The sequence below is a fragment of the Harpegnathos saltator genome, unplaced genomic scaffold (assembly GCF_003227715.2).
Source record: "Harpegnathos saltator strain DR-91 unplaced genomic scaffold, Hsal_v8.6 scaffold54, whole genome shotgun sequence".
In the NCBI taxonomy this organism is placed as follows: Eukaryota; Metazoa; Arthropoda; class Insecta; order Hymenoptera; family Formicidae; genus Harpegnathos; species Harpegnathos saltator.
In genome coordinates, this window is record NW_020230360.1 from 2002975 (window position 1) to 2020909 (window position 17935).

Here is a 17935-nt window from a genome sequence, read left to right on the forward strand (position 1 = left end):
TGTTTCGATTGCCCAAGAGCTAAAGATTGCACAAAAAACCGTTTGGAACCATTTGAATAAGGCTGGATACAAAAAGAAGCTCGATGTATGGGTGCCATACGAGTTAACGAAAAAAAACCTCATGGACCGAATTTCCATCTGCGAATCGCTGCTGAATCGCAACAAAATCGACCCATTTCTGAAGCGGTTGGTCACTGGTGATGAAAAGTGGATCACTTACGACAACGTCAAGCGAAAACGGTCGTGGTCGAATCGCGGTGAGCCGGCGGAAACGGTGGCCAAGCCAGGATTGACGGCCAGGAAGGTTTTGCTGTGTGTTTGGTGGGATTGGCAGGGAATTATCTACTATGAGCTGCTCCCCTACGGCAAAACTCTTAACTCGGAACTGTACTGTCAACAATTGGACCGTCTGAAGGAAGCAATCGCCCAGAAGCGGCCAGCTTTGGCCAATAGGAGAGGAATTGTGTTCCATCAGGACAACGTCAGGCCACACACATCGATAGTGACTCGCCAGAAGCTCCAGGAGCTTGGTTGGGAGGTTCTTATGCATCCACCTTATAGTCCGGACCTGGCACCAAGTGATTACCATCTGTTCCTGTCCATGGCGAACAATTTTGCTGGTGAAAAATTCGCTTCAAGAGAGGCTTGTGAAAATCGACTGTCTCAATTTTTTGCCAATAGGGACAAGGGCTTCTATGAGAGAGGCATAATGAAATTACCTTCAAAATGGCAACAAGTTATCGAACAAAACGGCGCATATTTGACCTAAATCGGATCATTCTAACTATGGTAATTAAAGCCTTCAATTTCATGCAAAAATAATGGATTTTTTTTTACTACACCTGATATATACTTCTATACATTGACATCTCTATAAGGTTTTCTAAATTTATACTCATCATTTTTTCTATTATAGAAACATTTACTCACACAAGCTTCTGCTTACATGAGGGGAACAAAACTAAGCAGGCAGATGCACAGTTTAATCTTGTATTGAATCAATCGCCCAATGTACCTGTTTTGCTTGGAAAAACTCACGTTGCTTTTGACAAGGATTATAGAGGTACGTTGCATTTTACAGGAGAGCCCTCATAACTGATCCAAATTACTTAGCTGCTGCTAGGTTAGGGATGAGCCACTGTTTTATGAAATTGGACAATCAAGAAAAAGTGCGATAAGCATTTGAAAGAGCATTTGGAAGAGCATTTGGATGAACAATGCATTGAAGCACTAGTTGGTCTTTCAGTTTTGGAGTTTAATCAACAATGGCTTGACAGTATAAGAATGCTATCGAGGACATAAACAATCGATCCGACAAATCAACACAAAGTGTTGAATCATTTGGTGATGCCGAGAATGTAAATACACAATACTAGTTGTTATCTAAATTAAAGCTCATTTTTTTAAGAACACAAAATAATAATCTGTTTTGATAATTAGGCAACACAATGCTTCAAAAAAGTATTGAAGGCACAACCAAGAAATTATGAATCTATGAAGATCCTTGGCTCACTCTACGCCAACTCGAGTTGTCAATCGAAACGCGACATCGCAAAGGCCTATTTACGGAAGGTAACGGTGCAATTTCCCAACGACGTCGAAGCCTAGATAGAGTTGGTTCAGATATTGAAGCAGAGCGATCTGAATGCAGTCCTGAACAGCATTGCGACAAGAATTCTAAAGGAAAGGGTTCAGGCAGATATCCCGCCGGAAATCCTGAGTAACGTACTGAATAACATAGGGACTTTGCATTATAAGTATGTATATTTCTATCTTGAATACATCTTGCTAAGGAAGATAAAGTTGCACATAAATGTTTGTTTCATCCTTCAGGCTCGGTAATCTGGAAGAAACCAAAAAAAAACTGGGAGAAGTCTCTGGCACATTCAAAGGCGAAAGCTTCACACGACTTAGTGCACTATAACTCGATATCAGTTACAACCACACACAATTTAGCAAGACTGAACGAGACATTGTATATATTCGACCGAGCAGAAAAATTATATAAAGACATTCTGGAGGAGCATCCGGATTATATAGACTGTTATTTGCGACTTGGCTATACGGTTAGATATAAAGGATAAATTTACGAGACGTCCGATTGGTTTAAGGACGCCTTGAAAATTAATAATGAGCACTCTGATGCGTTGTTATCGCTGAATAATTTGCATTTGGCCAAAATGAAGCAGGGTCCTGGTCAAATAAAATTTAAAAAGATTTTCAAGAATCTATCAACGAACACGGTCTATCTATGTCTACGCTCTGATTGTTTTAGGCAATTTTTGGTTGCAACAGTTGCATTGGAGTAGAAAGTACAAGAGACATCAGGATCATGTGTCGGCCAAAACGCTGCTCTCAGGTTTTTCTCTGCCAATAGGAATTCAAAAACATTCGATATATAGGGTGATTCATATAAAATGATCGATATAATTATTAAATTTAAAAATATATAAAAAATAATTCGTAGTTTTTAACGATCAAGATTATTAATTTTTTTTGTAACCATCTTAATTTTTTAGTAATTAGAAGAAATAAACATTTTGTTTCAATAAAAATGCCAAACTTGTTCATATGAAATAGTTATTTGGTAAAAAAATAGTATATTTAAAACCAAAAATTATTAACAATTACTATTTTTAATTTATTTTAATACTCTGTTAAGTTCTTTGATTTCAAATACACCATTTAGGCTGGATAGTGTTTACCGATCAATAACTCCAGTAAAACTATGTTCTCTATTCATAGTCATATTTTTGTTAATACTTTTCTTCTTCAGTGAAGAAATTTACATTTAGTTCTAAAAATTTTATAAACTTTTATCATTTTATCGAAATGCAAACCTAGATGTAATCCTTAAAAAAATTTTATAATTTCATAATTATTATTTAAAAATTACTATTTTGTAACATAAAATATATATTTCAGTAGAAAATAAAATTGATTTTGAAATGATAATTCAACAACTTTATCTATAAAATAATAATTGTTTTTACTATATATTATCCTCTTCTATATTGAATATCTCTATATGATATATTTCTGTATAAACTATTTTTTTCATATATCTTCAAATTTTCCTAATAAAAAAATTATTTTCTGATCTCATTTTTAGAAAGTAATTTCCCCATTGGATTCCATCATAGTACAGAATATATACTAAAATAACAATTTGTGTTCTTCTATTGTGGGAATAAAACATTACAAAAAGAACTTAAATCATTTTGCTTTCCCACAAAAATACAGTACAGTACAGTTGGATATATTTTTACTACAAAAATTTGTAAACTCCATTGCTTAAAACATAAATCTAATTAACTTGTCTATATTTTCTTATATACATAAATACATCGATAACATATTCTCATTTATATACATATTTCATATATTTTATACATTTTAGATGCTGTTTCTTGTGCGACTGTTATATGTATATCTTCATCAAGTCTTCATAAAAGAAATTTATCATAAATGAACAAGTGTGGCTAACATTTTCAAATACACATCCATATGTATGTTAATATAGTGTGTATTCAATACAACATCACTCAATGAGCTCCTGAATTTAGCTGACATTTTCAAACTTGATTAAGATTAAAAGTACAAGCCAGTCAAATCCAAAAGCTCACTGAATGCTTAATGAATGATGTTAGTATTGAATGAACATACCCATAAACATAATTTGTCAAGAGGAAATCTGTTAAATTTAATCCAACTTTTTAGCTCCCCGTGTTTTCCAGGCAACTAGCAAATTCCATGAAAAATATAAAGAGAAACAATGAACCTGTGATGCTAAGAGAATGAAAGCATACCATAGTACACCATATGGTAAACCCTGAAAAATAAAATAATTAGATATATATCCAATATATTTAAAAATAAAATATAAGAACCAAGTAATTTTTTTTTAAAAAGACTAAAATGCAAAATAATTTAATGATAAAATTCATACCTGCCACAAATGAATATCCTCTGATTTTCCAACAGTTAAATATGTCCAAACATCCTTAAAGTAATACACAACAGCATAAGACAATGGACCATATCCTAGTAAAACAATTCCTATCATATATTTCTGCAATGTCTTGATTCTATTTCTTTTTATCGCTGAGAGAGCAAGAAAAGATAATAATAAGCTAGTGCACCATATGTATTCCCACCACAATGGCTGAAATAAAAAAAAAGATATAATTTATTAGGTAACATTGATATTTAATATGTTGTTTCATGAAAATATAGAGAATATTTTATCATATATTCAAAGTAAAATAATATTGAAATAATACATTAAAATTAATATTGAAATAAGTCATAATTAAGATATCTTTTACTACATACCTGTGGTATTTGTAACTCCTCTATTTCTAAGATAAATATATCCAGATGATCTAATATATCTGCAGATAGTTTGGCGAGCATAACAAAAAATAATAGATAATGAAAAAATATACAGCACTTCAGTCTTGATTTATTAGTCACACTGAAATAAAATACAATATTTTAATAATAGAGATAAAAATAATAGCAAGTTTAATATATGAATATATCTATATGAATTATAGATAACTATCTTCTTTTCTTATATATAAGTAATTAAAAAATAATACATTTAGCTATATATATCTCTAATTTATTCAATATATAACATGTACTTAAAGCACATAATAAATTGTAATAGAATTTTTACTCAAATTTTTATTCAAAAGTGCATTTTTTCTAGCCCTTATGCATATATATACATATGTCACATATATTTAATATAAACAATATGTGATGGAATAACCAAAATCAGCTAAATGTAAGTTAATACTATTGTGCCGTTAATCAATGAAATTCGCTGTATCTCCTACAGTCGGCTTTTGAAAAATGATTCAACGTTTCTGTTAGAAGCTCCTTACCTGACTTGGTAATGTGTCGCGATTTTCTGTCTGTGATTGTAGTCACTACCGTCCGTTCCGAGGGCTTGAGAGATTGTCACTTTTGAAGCCATTGGAACGACTTGTATGGAAGCCTATGTACAAGTATGAAATATAAAACTCTCTCAATTCAAGAACTGAAGCCCGTGGCAATTCACGCGGCGGTTCAACACCGAATATTTAACTATTTTTAAACTTTCCACAGCCCGGTGGGATTGTTGGCCTCGTGGCTCGGGACTGCTCGGAATACCGAACACTACCGAGTGCGCTGGATGTGTCAGTTCTGTGAAGCTTCGTTTTCAACACCGCTATGTTCGTGTAAACGCGAAAGAGGAATATTCAAAATTTAGTCACCCGATACAAAACAAGTTTTCTTAAAATATTTCAAAGTATTTAATTTCAAATGCGAGACGAGCGGTATGCGCGTACCGTAAATAGGTTATACAGCGCTCCATTGATCATTTTACCTGTCTTCATTGATCTTATCGAAGGTACTCTGATTATTGTCACAGATTATATAATAATGAAGTAATGATGCTTGAATGTTTCAGGTTATGACTAGGTTGGCTTATCTTTCCGTACTTACTCTTTATTTTAAGTCTCAATGGAATTAAGAAATAGCTGATTAGGACTATCATGTTATTTAGTGTTCATTCATGGAAAATCTGCCGGTACATACCATGCAGCTCTATGTCAAAATATTCTGTCGCCATGGTATGTAATATTGAGACGAATTTACAGAATTCTCTGTATTTTGTTTGTATTCACTAAGGAAACTAATTTTAGTGCCCTGGCTCTCGAAGACTCAAATCAACAAAAACTGCATATATGGAAGAACCAGTACAGTCAATAGAAGATGCTCCAAAATTACAGGTTGCCAGAGTAACCCCTACAATTCCCTTTCCTGTTGGAAAAACAGTTGTACATGAAATCAAGAAAAATCTATCTCAAATACAAATGTCAGAATGGTCACCTATAATAGTCGATTACACTAAGCTTCACAAACATTATCTGAAATTGTCAAAGATTAGACTGACATGTAAGTAGTATGTTACACATATATTTGTGTAGCAATTTAGTTGAACGGAAGAAAGGCTTTTCTTTTAATTCTTTAATTAATATAAACATTTTAAAAGTATAATTATATTGATTGTGTCAGCTTTATTGAAATTATCCAAGAAATTAATTTCACTTTATCAAACTATAATTTTCTTTGTTGTAGCTCTAGTTGTGGCCACAACTATGGCTGGATATGCACTAGCTCCCGCACCATTTGATATTTATACATTTGCCATGTGTTCTCTTGGCACAGGCTTAGTGTCAGCTGCAGCAAATGCGATCAATCAATTTTTTGAAGTTCCTTTTGATGCACAAATGTCACGAACCAAAAATCGTGTATTAGTGCGTGGTCACCTGACGTAAGCTCTTTCTAGAAGTTTTCTTATTCTAGAGATTAGATTTCTAGTAAGTAATAATAATTGAACACGCTGTAACAGATCTGCTCAAGCAGTAGCATTTGCAGCTGTTTCTAGTATCATTGGATTATCTATGCTCTATTATGAAGTGAATAGTGTAACAGCAGCATTGGGTGCTACTAATCTAGTTTTATACACACTCATCTACACCCCAATGAAACGTGTCAGTATTGTCAACACTTGGGTTGGCTCTGTTGGTGAGTATACTTTCTATGTTTGCTATAATTTATTGATAACATATTTATTTGAAAAAACTCTATAAACTACATTGTTTCTTTTTATTTAATTGTATAAAACAAACTTGATTCAATATATGAATATAGAATTTTTTTATATGGGTGCACATCTTTATATGTGTATGAGGAAAAAAAAGTTATCACTGTTACACATATGTAATATTGGTAACATATATATTAATGGCAACCACATGTAAATTGTTTTATTTTTTTTATTGTAGTAGGAGCTATACCTCCTCTTATGGGCTGGGCAGGTTGTACTGGTAGTATCATGATGCCGGGTGCTTTGATCATATCTGGTATCTTATATGCATGGCAGTTTCCACACTTTAATGCTTTATCATGGAACTTGAGGCCAGATTATTCACGTGCTGGCTATCGAATGATGGCTGTTACAAATCCAGATTTATGTCGTAAAACAACTATGAGGTACACAGTGGCTCTGACTGGTCTATGTTATTTAGCACCTGTACTGGATGTGACAAATTGGTGGTTTGCATTGGCTACGACACCACTCAACGTATCTTTCCTTTATCTAGGTAAAATAAGTGATCCTCAACTTAATTCTACGTTTATTTACCTAATGTTTTTTCAATATACAAATAATACTCGTCGGCCATTTTAGCCTGGAAATTCAGTGAACATTCGGACAGCGCGAATTCTAGAAAATTATTCCGATTTTCATTACTCCATCTACCTCTGTTGATGATGTTGATGCTTACAAGTAAGAAGTATTGGAGTAACACGAAAAAACAAGAAGATAAGCTCGTATCTCATAACGAGCAAGAAACGAATTTAGGGACAGTTTTGACTACTATCGCTCCGGCAACTTCGTCCGTGTAACCATGTTTGCTGTTGAATTTGTGATAGTATAAATTGATGTAAAAATTGGTGAGAAAAAATGTAAAAATGTCTAGACTTGCTAGAAAAGCTGAGATTTTTACGTTACCAAACTAGAAGGTTTTGTAAAACTCGGAATATCTCGCCGTGGATCTAATTATGCATTGGATCGGGTATTTATATAGTTAATAAATAAATGTCAAATGTGCCGTCATTTGACATAAAAAAATACGAAGTGGAGAAAACGAGAGTTCTAAGATATTATGTACAGTTTTATTTAAAATATTTTAACATAGTGTCATATCACGTTTTGAATGTCCTTGCGCTTTGCCTCGTACTCTTTCGCTATCTGTCTCCTGGTTTTAGTTAGATTTCTGTGGCCAGTGCAATCTAAATTTTCTACGTAGCATTTGGTCCTACAGCATTGCCGACATAGCTTATATTCACATTTGAAACCCTGCAATTTGAAACTATGTATTATAACTACTCCAAAAGGCTACACTGTTTCAAAAAATATCGACTGTTAAAAATTAATAAAAGATTAGAACTATGAAGATATAACTCGGACCAGAGGATTTGGACAGTCGTGACATCGGTCCGAACTTCTCTTAGGAGCTGAGGTTGCTTTGTTTGGCCGTCGCGCTATTCGCTTAAGTTTCTTCGAGCGTTTTCGCGAGATTTCGTTTCCATCTTCGTCTTCATATTTCCTTTTCCGAGGTGAACCTTCCTGAAAAAAATGTCTATCTTCAACAGAACATTTTTCTTACCTCTCTAGTAGAGAGTTTAGTTTATGTTTACCTCTACGTTGTGCATATGCTCATTCGGCGGCTCACGTACATAAGGTTGGCACAACCATGGTGGTAACTTTAAATTATAATCTGCAATTTTACATTATTAAATGCGAAGTGAATATAAATGCGAATAGTATTTCTTCAAATGTCGAATTTCATTACCGATTTGCTCCTTTCGCCACATCAAGCGACCCTCATGATACGGTAAGTAACGATCCCTCAAAGCGCATGTGACAGCCCGGAAAGCTTCCATAGTGGAGTTCGTGGCCAAATTCTCTCTCTCCTCTTGATTTTCTGCTAAACAAAGTCTACTCTCTAGTTAAAAGCATGCCGAGCGCACGAGTAGGAGTTAAAGTATCGTAACTTTAACACTATTCTCATCCACAGACTTCAATACAATATCTTTGCTGCTCTAACACAGACTTGGCGAGTGAAGTCCCACAAAATAGGAAATAGAGGGAAGGCAACTATCTTTGAAAGAACCACTTGATACGACATGTATTATAATATTTCGCCCTTACAGATAATTAATATAAAAATGTATGTCTAGTGAGTATCAATTGACAGTAACATTACGTTAATGTTATTACACATCATTCAATATTACTCAACTATTACTCATATATGTATATTACATTGCATTTACATTGAGTTGAGTGAGACGTCATAAAGGTAGTAAGATTTCACTGATATACAATTTCTCTCAAAAGACGATAATTCAATATTTATATTGTATATTTATGAGCAATTGTAATACATAATTAATTGCAATCTGTCAAAGCGAAATATTTCAACAAATTAAAGAAATACAATTTTTTTTCTAATGCAAACTCATCCGTATTCGAAATTCCGATAACTCGCACACTGACATTACAAAACATGTATATATGAGGTCCTTTCAAAGATGGTGGCTTATATTTTCTAGCCTTAACGCAGCCTGTAATAGCGATTCAGCAGCCTAGATATTATGTAGAAGTTCGTGATCTCATCGGACTGGCGATCATTTTGCGTCTATCGTGATCAAAGGGCCGATATATACGTACACGTGATGAAACATCTTAAATAAATGACCGCGGATGTACGAGGCCGGTGCTGGATATTGCTCCACGAGATCCAGATACTCTAAGGCGGGTTCCCAACAAGCGGGGTAACATGACTCGAATATGTACGGATTGTAAAGATTTCCCTCCGCCGACATCACACCCTGCACTTGGGTCTCTTTGATACACCGTTGCAGGTCTTGCATGCACTGTATATTACCGTTGGCGATCACAGGTATTTTCACAGCAGCTCTGGTACAACAAAATGACGAATTAATCGCTGGATAATTTTACATACTTTCGCAGCTCTCGATATCGGCAACTTATTTTTATCGTACTGAGAAGGCGGCAGTAATTCATGTTTTAGAAAAAGAATCGAATTTTTCGCTCATTTAACATCGAGCACATCGAGTGGAAGTAGGAACAGATAGTCACTTGACGGCTTTAATGTGTTCCCAAGACGCTAATCCGGTTAAAGGACCTTTTTGCTCCCTCGTACGTCCGTGAACGGTAAGTAAACTAGCACCAGCATTTTCCAGCATACGGGCGTACTCCACAGTACGACCGACTTCTGGAAACACTCGTAATTTGCACGTGACAGGTATGCGTAGTCCACGCTTCAAGGTAGACACTGTGCGAGAAATTGATCACATATTATTATATTATATCATTGTTATATTAGGAAGTCAAGACGAGATATTTGCGTGAATAACGCGTTAAGGCATGCGAGATAATTGCTAAACGATCCAATTATAATGCCGATCAAGGTTCCTAGTCCTTCGCCACGGAACTTTTAAATGATAACGTCAGCAGCGAGTAAGCTCAAAAAATTCTTGCGTGCTATTTCTAAATAAAAATAAATTGATACGAATGAATACTTCAGGTTGCTAGAACATACTCGTAAAACACTATAAATTGTTCTGCTTCTCCCTTGAAAGTTAATCAACCGTAAAATGACTGTAATATGATGATCATACAGAATGATTGCGCATGCGCATAACTAAACCTCATCATCGTCGTTTTATGGTTGTTATCATCGTCGTTTTATGATTGATTATAAAGAAAGAAACATGACGTTCACGCATTTTACAAGTATGATCTAGCGATTTCCGAAATATTCTTTCACACAGATATCTTTTCATTTGGAAATAGCACACAAGATTTTTTCATGTGTAATTTCTCGCCTCTGACATCATCATCCAATATGACCGTGGTGAACGTCCAGGAGCCTTAAGAATCTCTGCGTATTTTGACACAGAGCTAAGATAATTGTTTCTTCAAGGATGAATAACTAAACATGCTTCTGTGCTGTGTGGAATTCTTCGGGTACAAAGATAAGAGCGTACCGATCTTCTGCAACAAATCCCAATCGTCTTGCAAGAAGGCTCCGTAATGTCCACGCTTCGCGATCGCCTGTGGACAACCGATATTGATGTCCACCGCATCGCAATATGGCTCGGCCAAGCGTGCAGCTTCCAATAACACTTCCGGATCACTACCGCAGAACTGGAAAGCAATACGTCACTGTCGAGTACGGCAAATTTGATCTTCTCCAACAGTTAAGAGCACTGTGGATTCTGCTCTTACAATTAATATGGTAAAAATTAGAAGAAAGAGGGTGATAAGAATTATCGCTGCAGATTTAATTTGCATATAATACTGATGAAAAAAGAAATTGCAACATTATGAAAACGTTTTTCAATTTACTCAGTGTTATACCTATAGGTGATATAGCTGTCACATACAGGATGTATAAAAAGTACCGGGACGGTGAAATATCACAAAAACTAAGCATAGAAAAAATATTTCAAATAAAAATTGTAGAGTTTCAAAAGATCTGTTCAATACATCCTGTATAATAAATGTGTCATAATAAACGATCATATATACAAATCCATAAATGCACAAGTTTCAAAATACGATGTATGCGAACATTATTTAGAGACTATATTAAATATCTCGTGTACTCTTCTCGGACGTGAACACAGACCTGAATTCTCATATACAAACGACCGCACAGGTGGTGAATATTATTCTGCGATGCATTGTTCCACGCTTCTTGCACCTGTGTATGTAATTCTGCGAAATGTTATCTAACAGAACGAGTACAGTATATTATAAACATATGCAAACTGGACTTGCGACTGACTCTTATCGTCTTCTCCCCACATTTTTCACCCGAGTCAAGAGTCTTACGATCATTTACTCGAGTTGAAGCAGTTGCTGGTATAAGGAAGAAAGCAGCATGCACCGAGTGATCTTTTCGTGATCTCAGGGTTTCGCAGCGGAAAGCCTCCGACAAGGCGAAGCAAAGTACCTGCACGATCAACGGACGATCCTCGCTGGTGCTAGTGAGAGCCTCACGCCTGTACTTGGGGTCCCGACAGAACACGGAGGAATGCAACATCGGTGTGTAACAGAGCTCGGCGCCGTGTCGCCTGCTGAGCAGTCTCCACGGCAGTTCGCTCGCGTCCACCATCGGTGCGACTATGCAGCGCGGCGAGCCCAGGTCCTCCCAGACGTTGCTCACCTCCTTCGTGGTAACGTCCTGCACGCGGGCCGACTCGGACATAGTCTCCGACATGATCTGTGCGGACAAAAAGATTGTACGTCGTTACTCGCAATCGCGGCTATGAGGCACTGCTAATTTATTCATGTGTGTAAAGAAGTCTTCATCGGAGGAATGTGTCGCGTGCCGCAGCGCAATAATGTCACTCCTAGGCACTGCCACTCAAGTGAACGCGGCTGCACTGTGTGGCCACGTCGTACGGCTTGGTACCGTCTTGCTAATCGTTAAAGCGGGCAGTTTTCGTGTTCTCTAGATGTTCTATAAAACCTCTTTGTAACGTAACCACCGCCGTTACGTAACCAGCTTCGCTGCTGTAGGCGCACATCAGTCGGTACTTTCGATGGAGAAATATCTGCCGCTTTTTCGATCGCGCGACGAGGGTAGAGCCGTGCAGTTAGAGTCACCGGTATACAGGACACGTCGTGGCCTCAACATCGTAGCGCGAAATTATCGAAGCATTCGTCTTGAATACATTTGTATCAATTTCCGTTTAACCGCCCACCTTGCAATCACGTCTCTGCACGGACTGTTTTATTATTCACAGGCTAAAATCGCCCAGCAAGCACATGACAGGCCTGCTCTTTGTAGCTGCATTTTTTAAACTATCTGCTAGTATCTTTCTTCTTTCTTTTACCAGGTGTTGAATATATGTTTGCTTCATTTTGAGTACGGACAATGTGCAGACTTCGCAGCGAATGAACATCATGTAAGGCTCGTTCTTTTCTGAGCTGAACTGATGTTGCACTGAAATTTCATTCCTTCTTCCCTTCAACGTCAGATCTATTCTTACAGACTATACTTGTCTTTAACCCTTTGCTGCGTAGTGGTCCTCCCAGAGTGCTACTTATCAACCTCAAGCTTGTTTTCCTAATAATTAATATTTTTCACATATTTCTTTAGCAAATTTGGTATTATTGGATTACTAAGATGTTCCTCTAATTAATACATCAACTTTTAGGGTCATTTCAAACAAGTAATTTGTTATTAATAAACATATACTGAACAAAACTGTCGTTTTTAGAGAATAAATTCGTTTACATGAAATCTTAAGTAATAACGTATACCTCAAAATCATCATCTGAGGATTTTTGAGGTCGCTGAATATAAATCCGGTGTGAAAGATACAAAATTCAAAATGGCGGACGGAATGTTCAAAATCAGTCGAATTCGCTTGAAACTTGTTACTCGGGAGATTTTTGAAGTCGCTGAATACGAATCCGGTGTGAAAAATACAAAATTCAAAATGACGGATCTCATACGGCGAACATAATTATAGAAATGAAACAAGCTGTCTGCGCATGAGAACTGGGCAACCTGACCGATGTCAACCGAACCTTGCCGTATATATGTCCGTCATACCTGTGGCATTTCAAATTTTCGATAACGAATTTGTAATTAGCAACCTCGAAAACCCTTAAATTACAAATTTCAAGCGAATTCGGCTGATTTTGCAAATTTCGTCCGCTATATGGCTTCGCCATTTTGAATTTCATATTTCTCACACCGGATTTATATTCAGCGAGCCTGGAAACCCCCGAGTAACAAGTTTCACAAAATTATATTCATTAGAAAAAAAAACGTCCCAAGAAAGGGTTGAGGTAAAATAAGTATATATAACAATAATATATACAAATATGTATCTGTGTATACAATTTATCGTTGAAGGGAAAAAAGAACGAAGTTCCAGTAGCCACTAGATTCATTGGTTCAAATAAAAGGACCAGACTTATGTTTGTATCACGCTAAAAAGGTAAAAAATGATATAACCAAGTAAAACAAGCCTGTAATGTATAGCTTTATTCTCTCTAAGCGTCAGCTTAAATAGAGGTGTATCAAACCCATGAACCCAGATAAGAAGGAAACACACGTGAGGGTCAATGAAACGCCAATGCAGAGACTTATCGAAAATCTCGACGGGCTCTCATGAAAGCCCTCTCCCGATGCACTGAAGCACATAAACGAGACACGTCCTGTATACCGCGAGCGCGTATATCTCCATCTCGAGCGAGCTCGACGTCCCTAAAGCAACACCTGAGTCGATACGACGGCAGGGACGTTACTCGCGCAACGGCGGGAAGGCGAAGTGGCCGGACCGTGCCGGCGACCTGGGCGTGGCGGGCTTGGAGAACTCCGACTCCGGTATCGGCGACAGCTGAGCGGTCTGCGTGATGTGCGAGCCGACCTTGAAGCGCGGCCTCTTCCTGGAGAATGTGTTCCTTCGGCTGCGGAGTGCTTGGTTGCGCTTGGGGGGCATCGACGCTACGGGCGGCAACGGCCCCAGGACGGATATGTCCCCGGCACCCGGGGGTATTCTGATCTTGTGGACGGCGCGTGGCGGAAGATCCAAGGCGGGCAGCCTCGTGGGTGGACGTGGGTCCGGCAGTGACGTCAGTTCCATCGTCAACGGGGCCGAAGTGATGATCCGGTCTTCGGCCGTGGGCGCGACGTCCAGAGGGCTGTTCGCCGCCGGGATCACCTTGTTGCTGCAAGGACGGCCGCTCGTCGAGTTGACCGATCTCTGCCTCGACGAGCCTTTTCTCCAGCGGGCCTGCAGAAACGTCTGTATCCTCCTCATCGTCCCGCAGGAGCGCTTCGCAGCCTCCGGATGGTCGCCGGTGCGGCGCTTCCGAGCCGCGTTCCTCCCCTGCCTGCCGCTCTCGGGGCTCATGATGGAGAAGCAGCAGGACACCGGCGAAGGCGTGGAGGACTTCGCGTCCGGTGACTCCGCGTGGTTCCTCAGTTCTGCCGTGGTCTGCGAGGAGACTTCGATGGAGGTCTCGGTGGTACGCGAGTCGTACGAGAAGCAGAGCCGGAAGTTCCGGCTGCTCCTTGTGGCAGACAGTCGGGAACGGGCGTTTTTAGCGCCGTTCGCCGTCCCGTCGTTGCTCTCTTCATGCGTCGAGCACACGTACACGTCCGTCGTGGCCGTGGTGGCACTGTCCCTGAACATGGAGCTGTTCTCGCAGAAGCGATAGAGGCCTCGGTTGGCGCCCGTCACGTCGACGTCCTGGCCGTCGGTGGTGCAGTGAGGCGCGCCGCAAAGTCCCGAGAACGACGTGGTCCTGGAAGTGCCGGTGGCGGCGGTGACAGCGGCCGTGCCGCCGTTGCTCTTCTCCCGCTTGCTGCGCACGTACTCATAGGTGGTGAGGCCGAGGCAGGCGATATAGCCGTGGAAAAAGCACAGGTGTATGAGTAGGACCGCGGCGATGGCCGAGAGAACGCCGATCACGGTGACGAGGACGAGTGAGCCGGCGCCGGGCACTGGCAACGACGACGCTGTGGCGTTGTTCATCGTGTCGTTGCTGCTGTCTCTAGCTCCCCACTCGACGACACGCGCATTAACCAGTAGCAGCTCACACAGGGCAAGTCCGGAGACCGCGAGCGCGGCCACGAGTGTCGACAGCAAGCAGGCCAAGAAGGCCGGGTAATTACGGCCGCCGATGCAATTGTTCAGCCACTTGCAGTGGTGGTCGAAGCGCGGCACACACTTGTTGCAGATGGAGCAGTGCTTGGTGCGCCGGCCATGGGTCGTGATGTTGCACAGGTGGCATCGGCCGTTCTCGATGACGTGCCGGTGCTTGCTGCGGTCGAACTCGGGCACGACCTCGCCGGCCGGCCGTGCGCGCACCTCCGGGTCGGCCGGGTCCAGCAGCAGCACCGTCAAGTGAGCGAGCACGTGTAGCGAGAACAGCGCGGCGAACGCGAGCGAGAGGCCGAGCCGCAACTCTGGCAGCAGCGACAAGGACGACGGCGTCGTCAACACGGTGAAGGTGCCGGTAAATACGACCAGCAGTAGCACCCAGCCGATCACCTGCTGCGGGTGCAGCGGCAGCTGCAAACCGTGAATACGCCGGAATCGCCGGTGCTCCGGCGACACCTGCAGCGTCGTCTCCTGCAGGGAGCAGCACCGCTGGATGTTCGCGCGATTCGCCGCACGGCTCTCACTTAGCATTCCCGTGCTCTTCCTCGTCTCTCGCGTTTCTCGGGCTGGCTTACTCTTTTTTTTGTCGAGGGTTCTCGTTATCTTCTAGGTCTTGTTAATATTGACCCGTCCGACCGGTCTTTTCATAGTATCATCCTCTGATCCCTACAATAGATACCCATAGATTTTCCTTGTACTTTCGTTTCTGTCTCAGAGAATCCTTGAATTCTTCTCGCAGGTCTTCCTCTCAGGCTTGCTTTTTTTTAACGATTCTTTTTACCTTCTAGGTCCTCTTAGATACCGATCTGTCGTCGCACAGTCATCCTCGTAATACCGTCATCCTCGACTTTGTTCTGATCCTCAGAAGATCCTGGAGTTCTCGCAAATTTTCCTTCTGGACTTGCCTTTTTTATCAAGGTAACGATTCTCATTACCTTTCGAATTCTCTTAATAACTAGATCTGTCCGACCTGTCGTTGCACAGAAGTAACAGAAGTTGCAAAGATATTGTCTTTGTTCTAGTCCTCTGAAGATCCTTGAGTCCTTCTTGCAAATTGTCGTCGCAAATTGGAAGTTATTACAGCCGTTGAACTTTCATTATTAGGTACCATTTAATTGTACATATACGATTAATTACTAAGAGTGTTGTAGCTTCATTCCAAATTGCATATACATATATACATGTATATAAGCATATATAAGCTTTTAACACGAATGTGCACTCATGTACTTGCAGAATATGGAAAAGATTAGTCGAAAACCTTGGAATTTTATTCAAAGAACATGGAATATGTCGAAAATTGTATTTTATAAATTCCTTCATATACTTGTTAATTGTTAGCACTAGCTCCCCAATTTGATTCCTCGGGTTTGTTAACTCTCGTCCTTCCTCTTCCTCATCTTCTTTCCTTCGTTTTTCATTTTGGCGTCTCTTCGTTCTTCAATCATCTTAAGAAATAATGGTCCTTTATCGCTTATCCACTTTCTTTGACTAGTGAGAGCATCTCGCGATTTCTCTCCTCTTCCTCCTCTAATTCGTACAAACTTTCAGTTGACAATCATCAATAATAATATAAACATTTAGCCCGGACGTATATATAGCTCACTGCGATAATAATAATAAAGTTTATAGAAAATTATCTGCTTCGCCGTTATAATGATGTTACTAGGTTTCCGTGTCCGTGGCACTAATCAGCCCTTCGTCTAACAGCGTACTCGAATCCCATCGATGCCTCTCTCTTCTTCCGCTCGCTCTTTCGTCGTTCCGTCGTGCGGCACGGCTGCGAACAGTTTCGGACGCATCATTCTTCGTCATTGCGTCACACCGCGTCTTCCTCACGGGACGCTTCGCGGACGAAGAGACGAAGTGCCCGCCTGGACGTCCGTAAGGTAAATCGGCGACGCCTAGGATGAATCGATAAGTCGCGGTTGCCGCGGAAACTGAATTTCAGGGGCGCGACTTGGCGGCGAAGACGCATGCGGCGAACTCATGCGAGCGTGCGCGAACACTTATGCGACACTCATGGTTTCTTCATCGCGCGAGATCTGCGACCGAGACGAGCGAGCGACGACCCGTATGTGGTTCGGCGAACAAGACGACCGGGTAACTCTCGGGAAAATCGGGTCCGATCGGTGGCCCGAGCGTAGACTGATAAGCGAGTAATCGTTATTTCAAAGTGACACGATCGTTATTGCACTCGCTGAACATACGTGACAACAATGAGGCGACAATAAGGCAATAACACAGCAGATATTCACTCGTCGAATATCCGGGATAAATGAGATTTAAGGCGCAAAAGAAGATCGCAAGAAGAAACGAAAAACTAACCTCACTTTCTATGTTATCCGACGTTCTTGAGCAGCAGATCGGACGTGTCAATGCGTCGTCAGCATTCCTCGCTCTCGGCTAACACATTGTTATTGCACGTTGTCCACGATCATATCTCTCTACATTTGCAATTGTCCGTCCGATAAAACGTCGAAAAACGAAAAAAATCAACATCGGCAAACGTGGATATACTGGATATACGTCACTATTCGTCAGGAGCGAAGATGCGCCAGCACAGGTCGCAGGATATGGTCGCGCGATTTTCAGCATTCACCGAACGTTTTAGAAGCACCTGTCGATATTGCAGGACACTACCGTCTGC

The 17935-nt window shown here is 40.3% G+C and overlaps 3 protein-coding genes and 1 pseudogene across 9 annotated transcripts; 2 read left to right on the forward strand and 2 right to left on the reverse strand.

The window, feature by feature from the left end:
- The first annotated feature begins 1009 nt into the window (after positions 1-1009).
- LOC105183066 (RNA polymerase-associated protein CTR9 homolog) lies at positions 1010-3486 on the forward strand (annotated as a pseudogene).
- Positions 2240-5159, reverse strand: jagn (jagunal). Of its 2 annotated transcripts, none has more exons than XM_011140916.3 (5): positions 4896-5159; positions 4336-4477; positions 3950-4165; positions 3667-3832; positions 2240-2367 (listed from the first exon to the last, which is right to left on the reverse strand). In XM_011140916.3, exons 1-4 carry the CDS (start codon positions 4985-4987, stop codon positions 3704-3706), a joined length of 579 nt encoding a protein of 192 aa, XP_011139218.1. In that variant the 5' UTR covers positions 4988-5159; the 3' UTR covers positions 2240-2367; positions 3667-3703. The 2 variants fall into 2 exon arrangements, with proteins under 2 accessions (XP_011139218.1, XP_025159140.1); XM_025303355.1 differs by lacking the exon at positions 2240-2367 and adding an exon at positions 3346-3444.
- Positions 5160-5232: 73 nt separating this feature from the next.
- Positions 5233-7694, forward strand: Cox10 (Cytochrome c oxidase assembly factor 10). 3 transcript variants are annotated; one of them, XM_011140918.3, is made up of 8 exons: positions 5294-5404; positions 5465-5475; positions 5561-5627; positions 5700-5952; positions 6136-6331; positions 6410-6585; positions 6846-7163; positions 7250-7467. In XM_011140918.3, the coding sequence occupies exons 2-8, from the start codon at positions 5468-5470 to the stop codon at positions 7465-7467; spliced, it is 1236 nt and encodes a 411-aa protein (XP_011139220.1). In that variant the 5' UTR covers positions 5294-5404; positions 5465-5467. The 3 variants fall into 3 exon arrangements, with proteins under 3 accessions (XP_019696923.1, XP_011139220.1, XP_025159138.1); XM_019841364.2 differs by having other exon boundaries at positions 5233-5404; positions 5465-5627; XM_025303353.1 differs by lacking the exons at positions 5294-5404; positions 5465-5475 and having other exon boundaries at positions 5550-5627; positions 7250-7694.
- Positions 7695-7723: 29 nt separating this feature from the next.
- Dus1 (Dihydrouridine synthase 1) lies at positions 7724-17816 on the reverse strand. 4 transcript variants are annotated; one of them, XM_011140921.3, is made up of 9 exons: positions 17614-17813; positions 11613-11882; positions 10642-10801; positions 9731-9926; positions 9299-9547; positions 8418-8563; positions 8263-8342; positions 8033-8191; positions 7724-7921 (listed from the first exon to the last, which is right to left on the reverse strand). In XM_011140921.3, the coding sequence occupies exons 2-9, from the start codon at positions 11877-11879 to the stop codon at positions 7763-7765; spliced, it is 1416 nt and encodes a 471-aa protein (XP_011139223.1). In that variant the 5' UTR covers positions 11880-11882; positions 17614-17813; the 3' UTR covers positions 7724-7762. The 4 variants fall into 4 exon arrangements, 3 of the variants coding, with proteins under 3 accessions (XP_011139223.1, XP_025159137.1, XP_025159135.1); XM_025303352.1 differs by lacking the exon at positions 17614-17813 and adding an exon at positions 13896-14042; XR_003113621.1 differs by having other exon boundaries at positions 7732-7921; positions 8033-8187; positions 17614-17816.
- Between the last annotated feature and the right edge of the window lie 119 nt (positions 17817-17935).

Bases quoted from the DNA above. Each gene is read 5' to 3' on its own strand.
- Dus1 (XM_025303350.1), bottom strand. From the start codon at position 15,816: ATGCTAAGTGAGAGCCGTGCGGCGAATCGCGCGAACATCCAGCGGTGC.
- Cox10 (XM_019841364.2), top strand. From the start codon at position 5,550: ATGTTATTTAGTGTTCATTCATGGAAAATCTGCCGGTACATACCATGC. The intron at 5,628-5,699 runs GTATGTAATATT...AACTAATTTTAG, and splicing joins CAAAATATTCTGTCGCCATG to TGCCCTGGCTCTCGAAGACT. The intron at 5,953-6,135 runs GTAAGTAGTATG...TCTTTGTTGTAG, and splicing joins GTCAAAGATTAGACTGACAT to CTCTAGTTGTGGCCACAACT.
- jagn (XM_011140916.3), bottom strand. From the start codon at position 4,987: ATGGCTTCAAAAGTGACAATCTCTCAAGCCCTCGGAACGGACGGTAGT. The intron at 4,478-4,895 runs GTAAGGAGCTTC...ATTTTATTTCAG, and splicing joins GCGACACATTACCAAGTCAG to TGTGACTAATAAATCAAGAC. The intron at 3,833-3,949 runs GTATGAATTTTA...TTTATTTTTCAG, and splicing joins AGGATATTCATTTGTGGCAG to GGTTTACCATATGGTGTACT.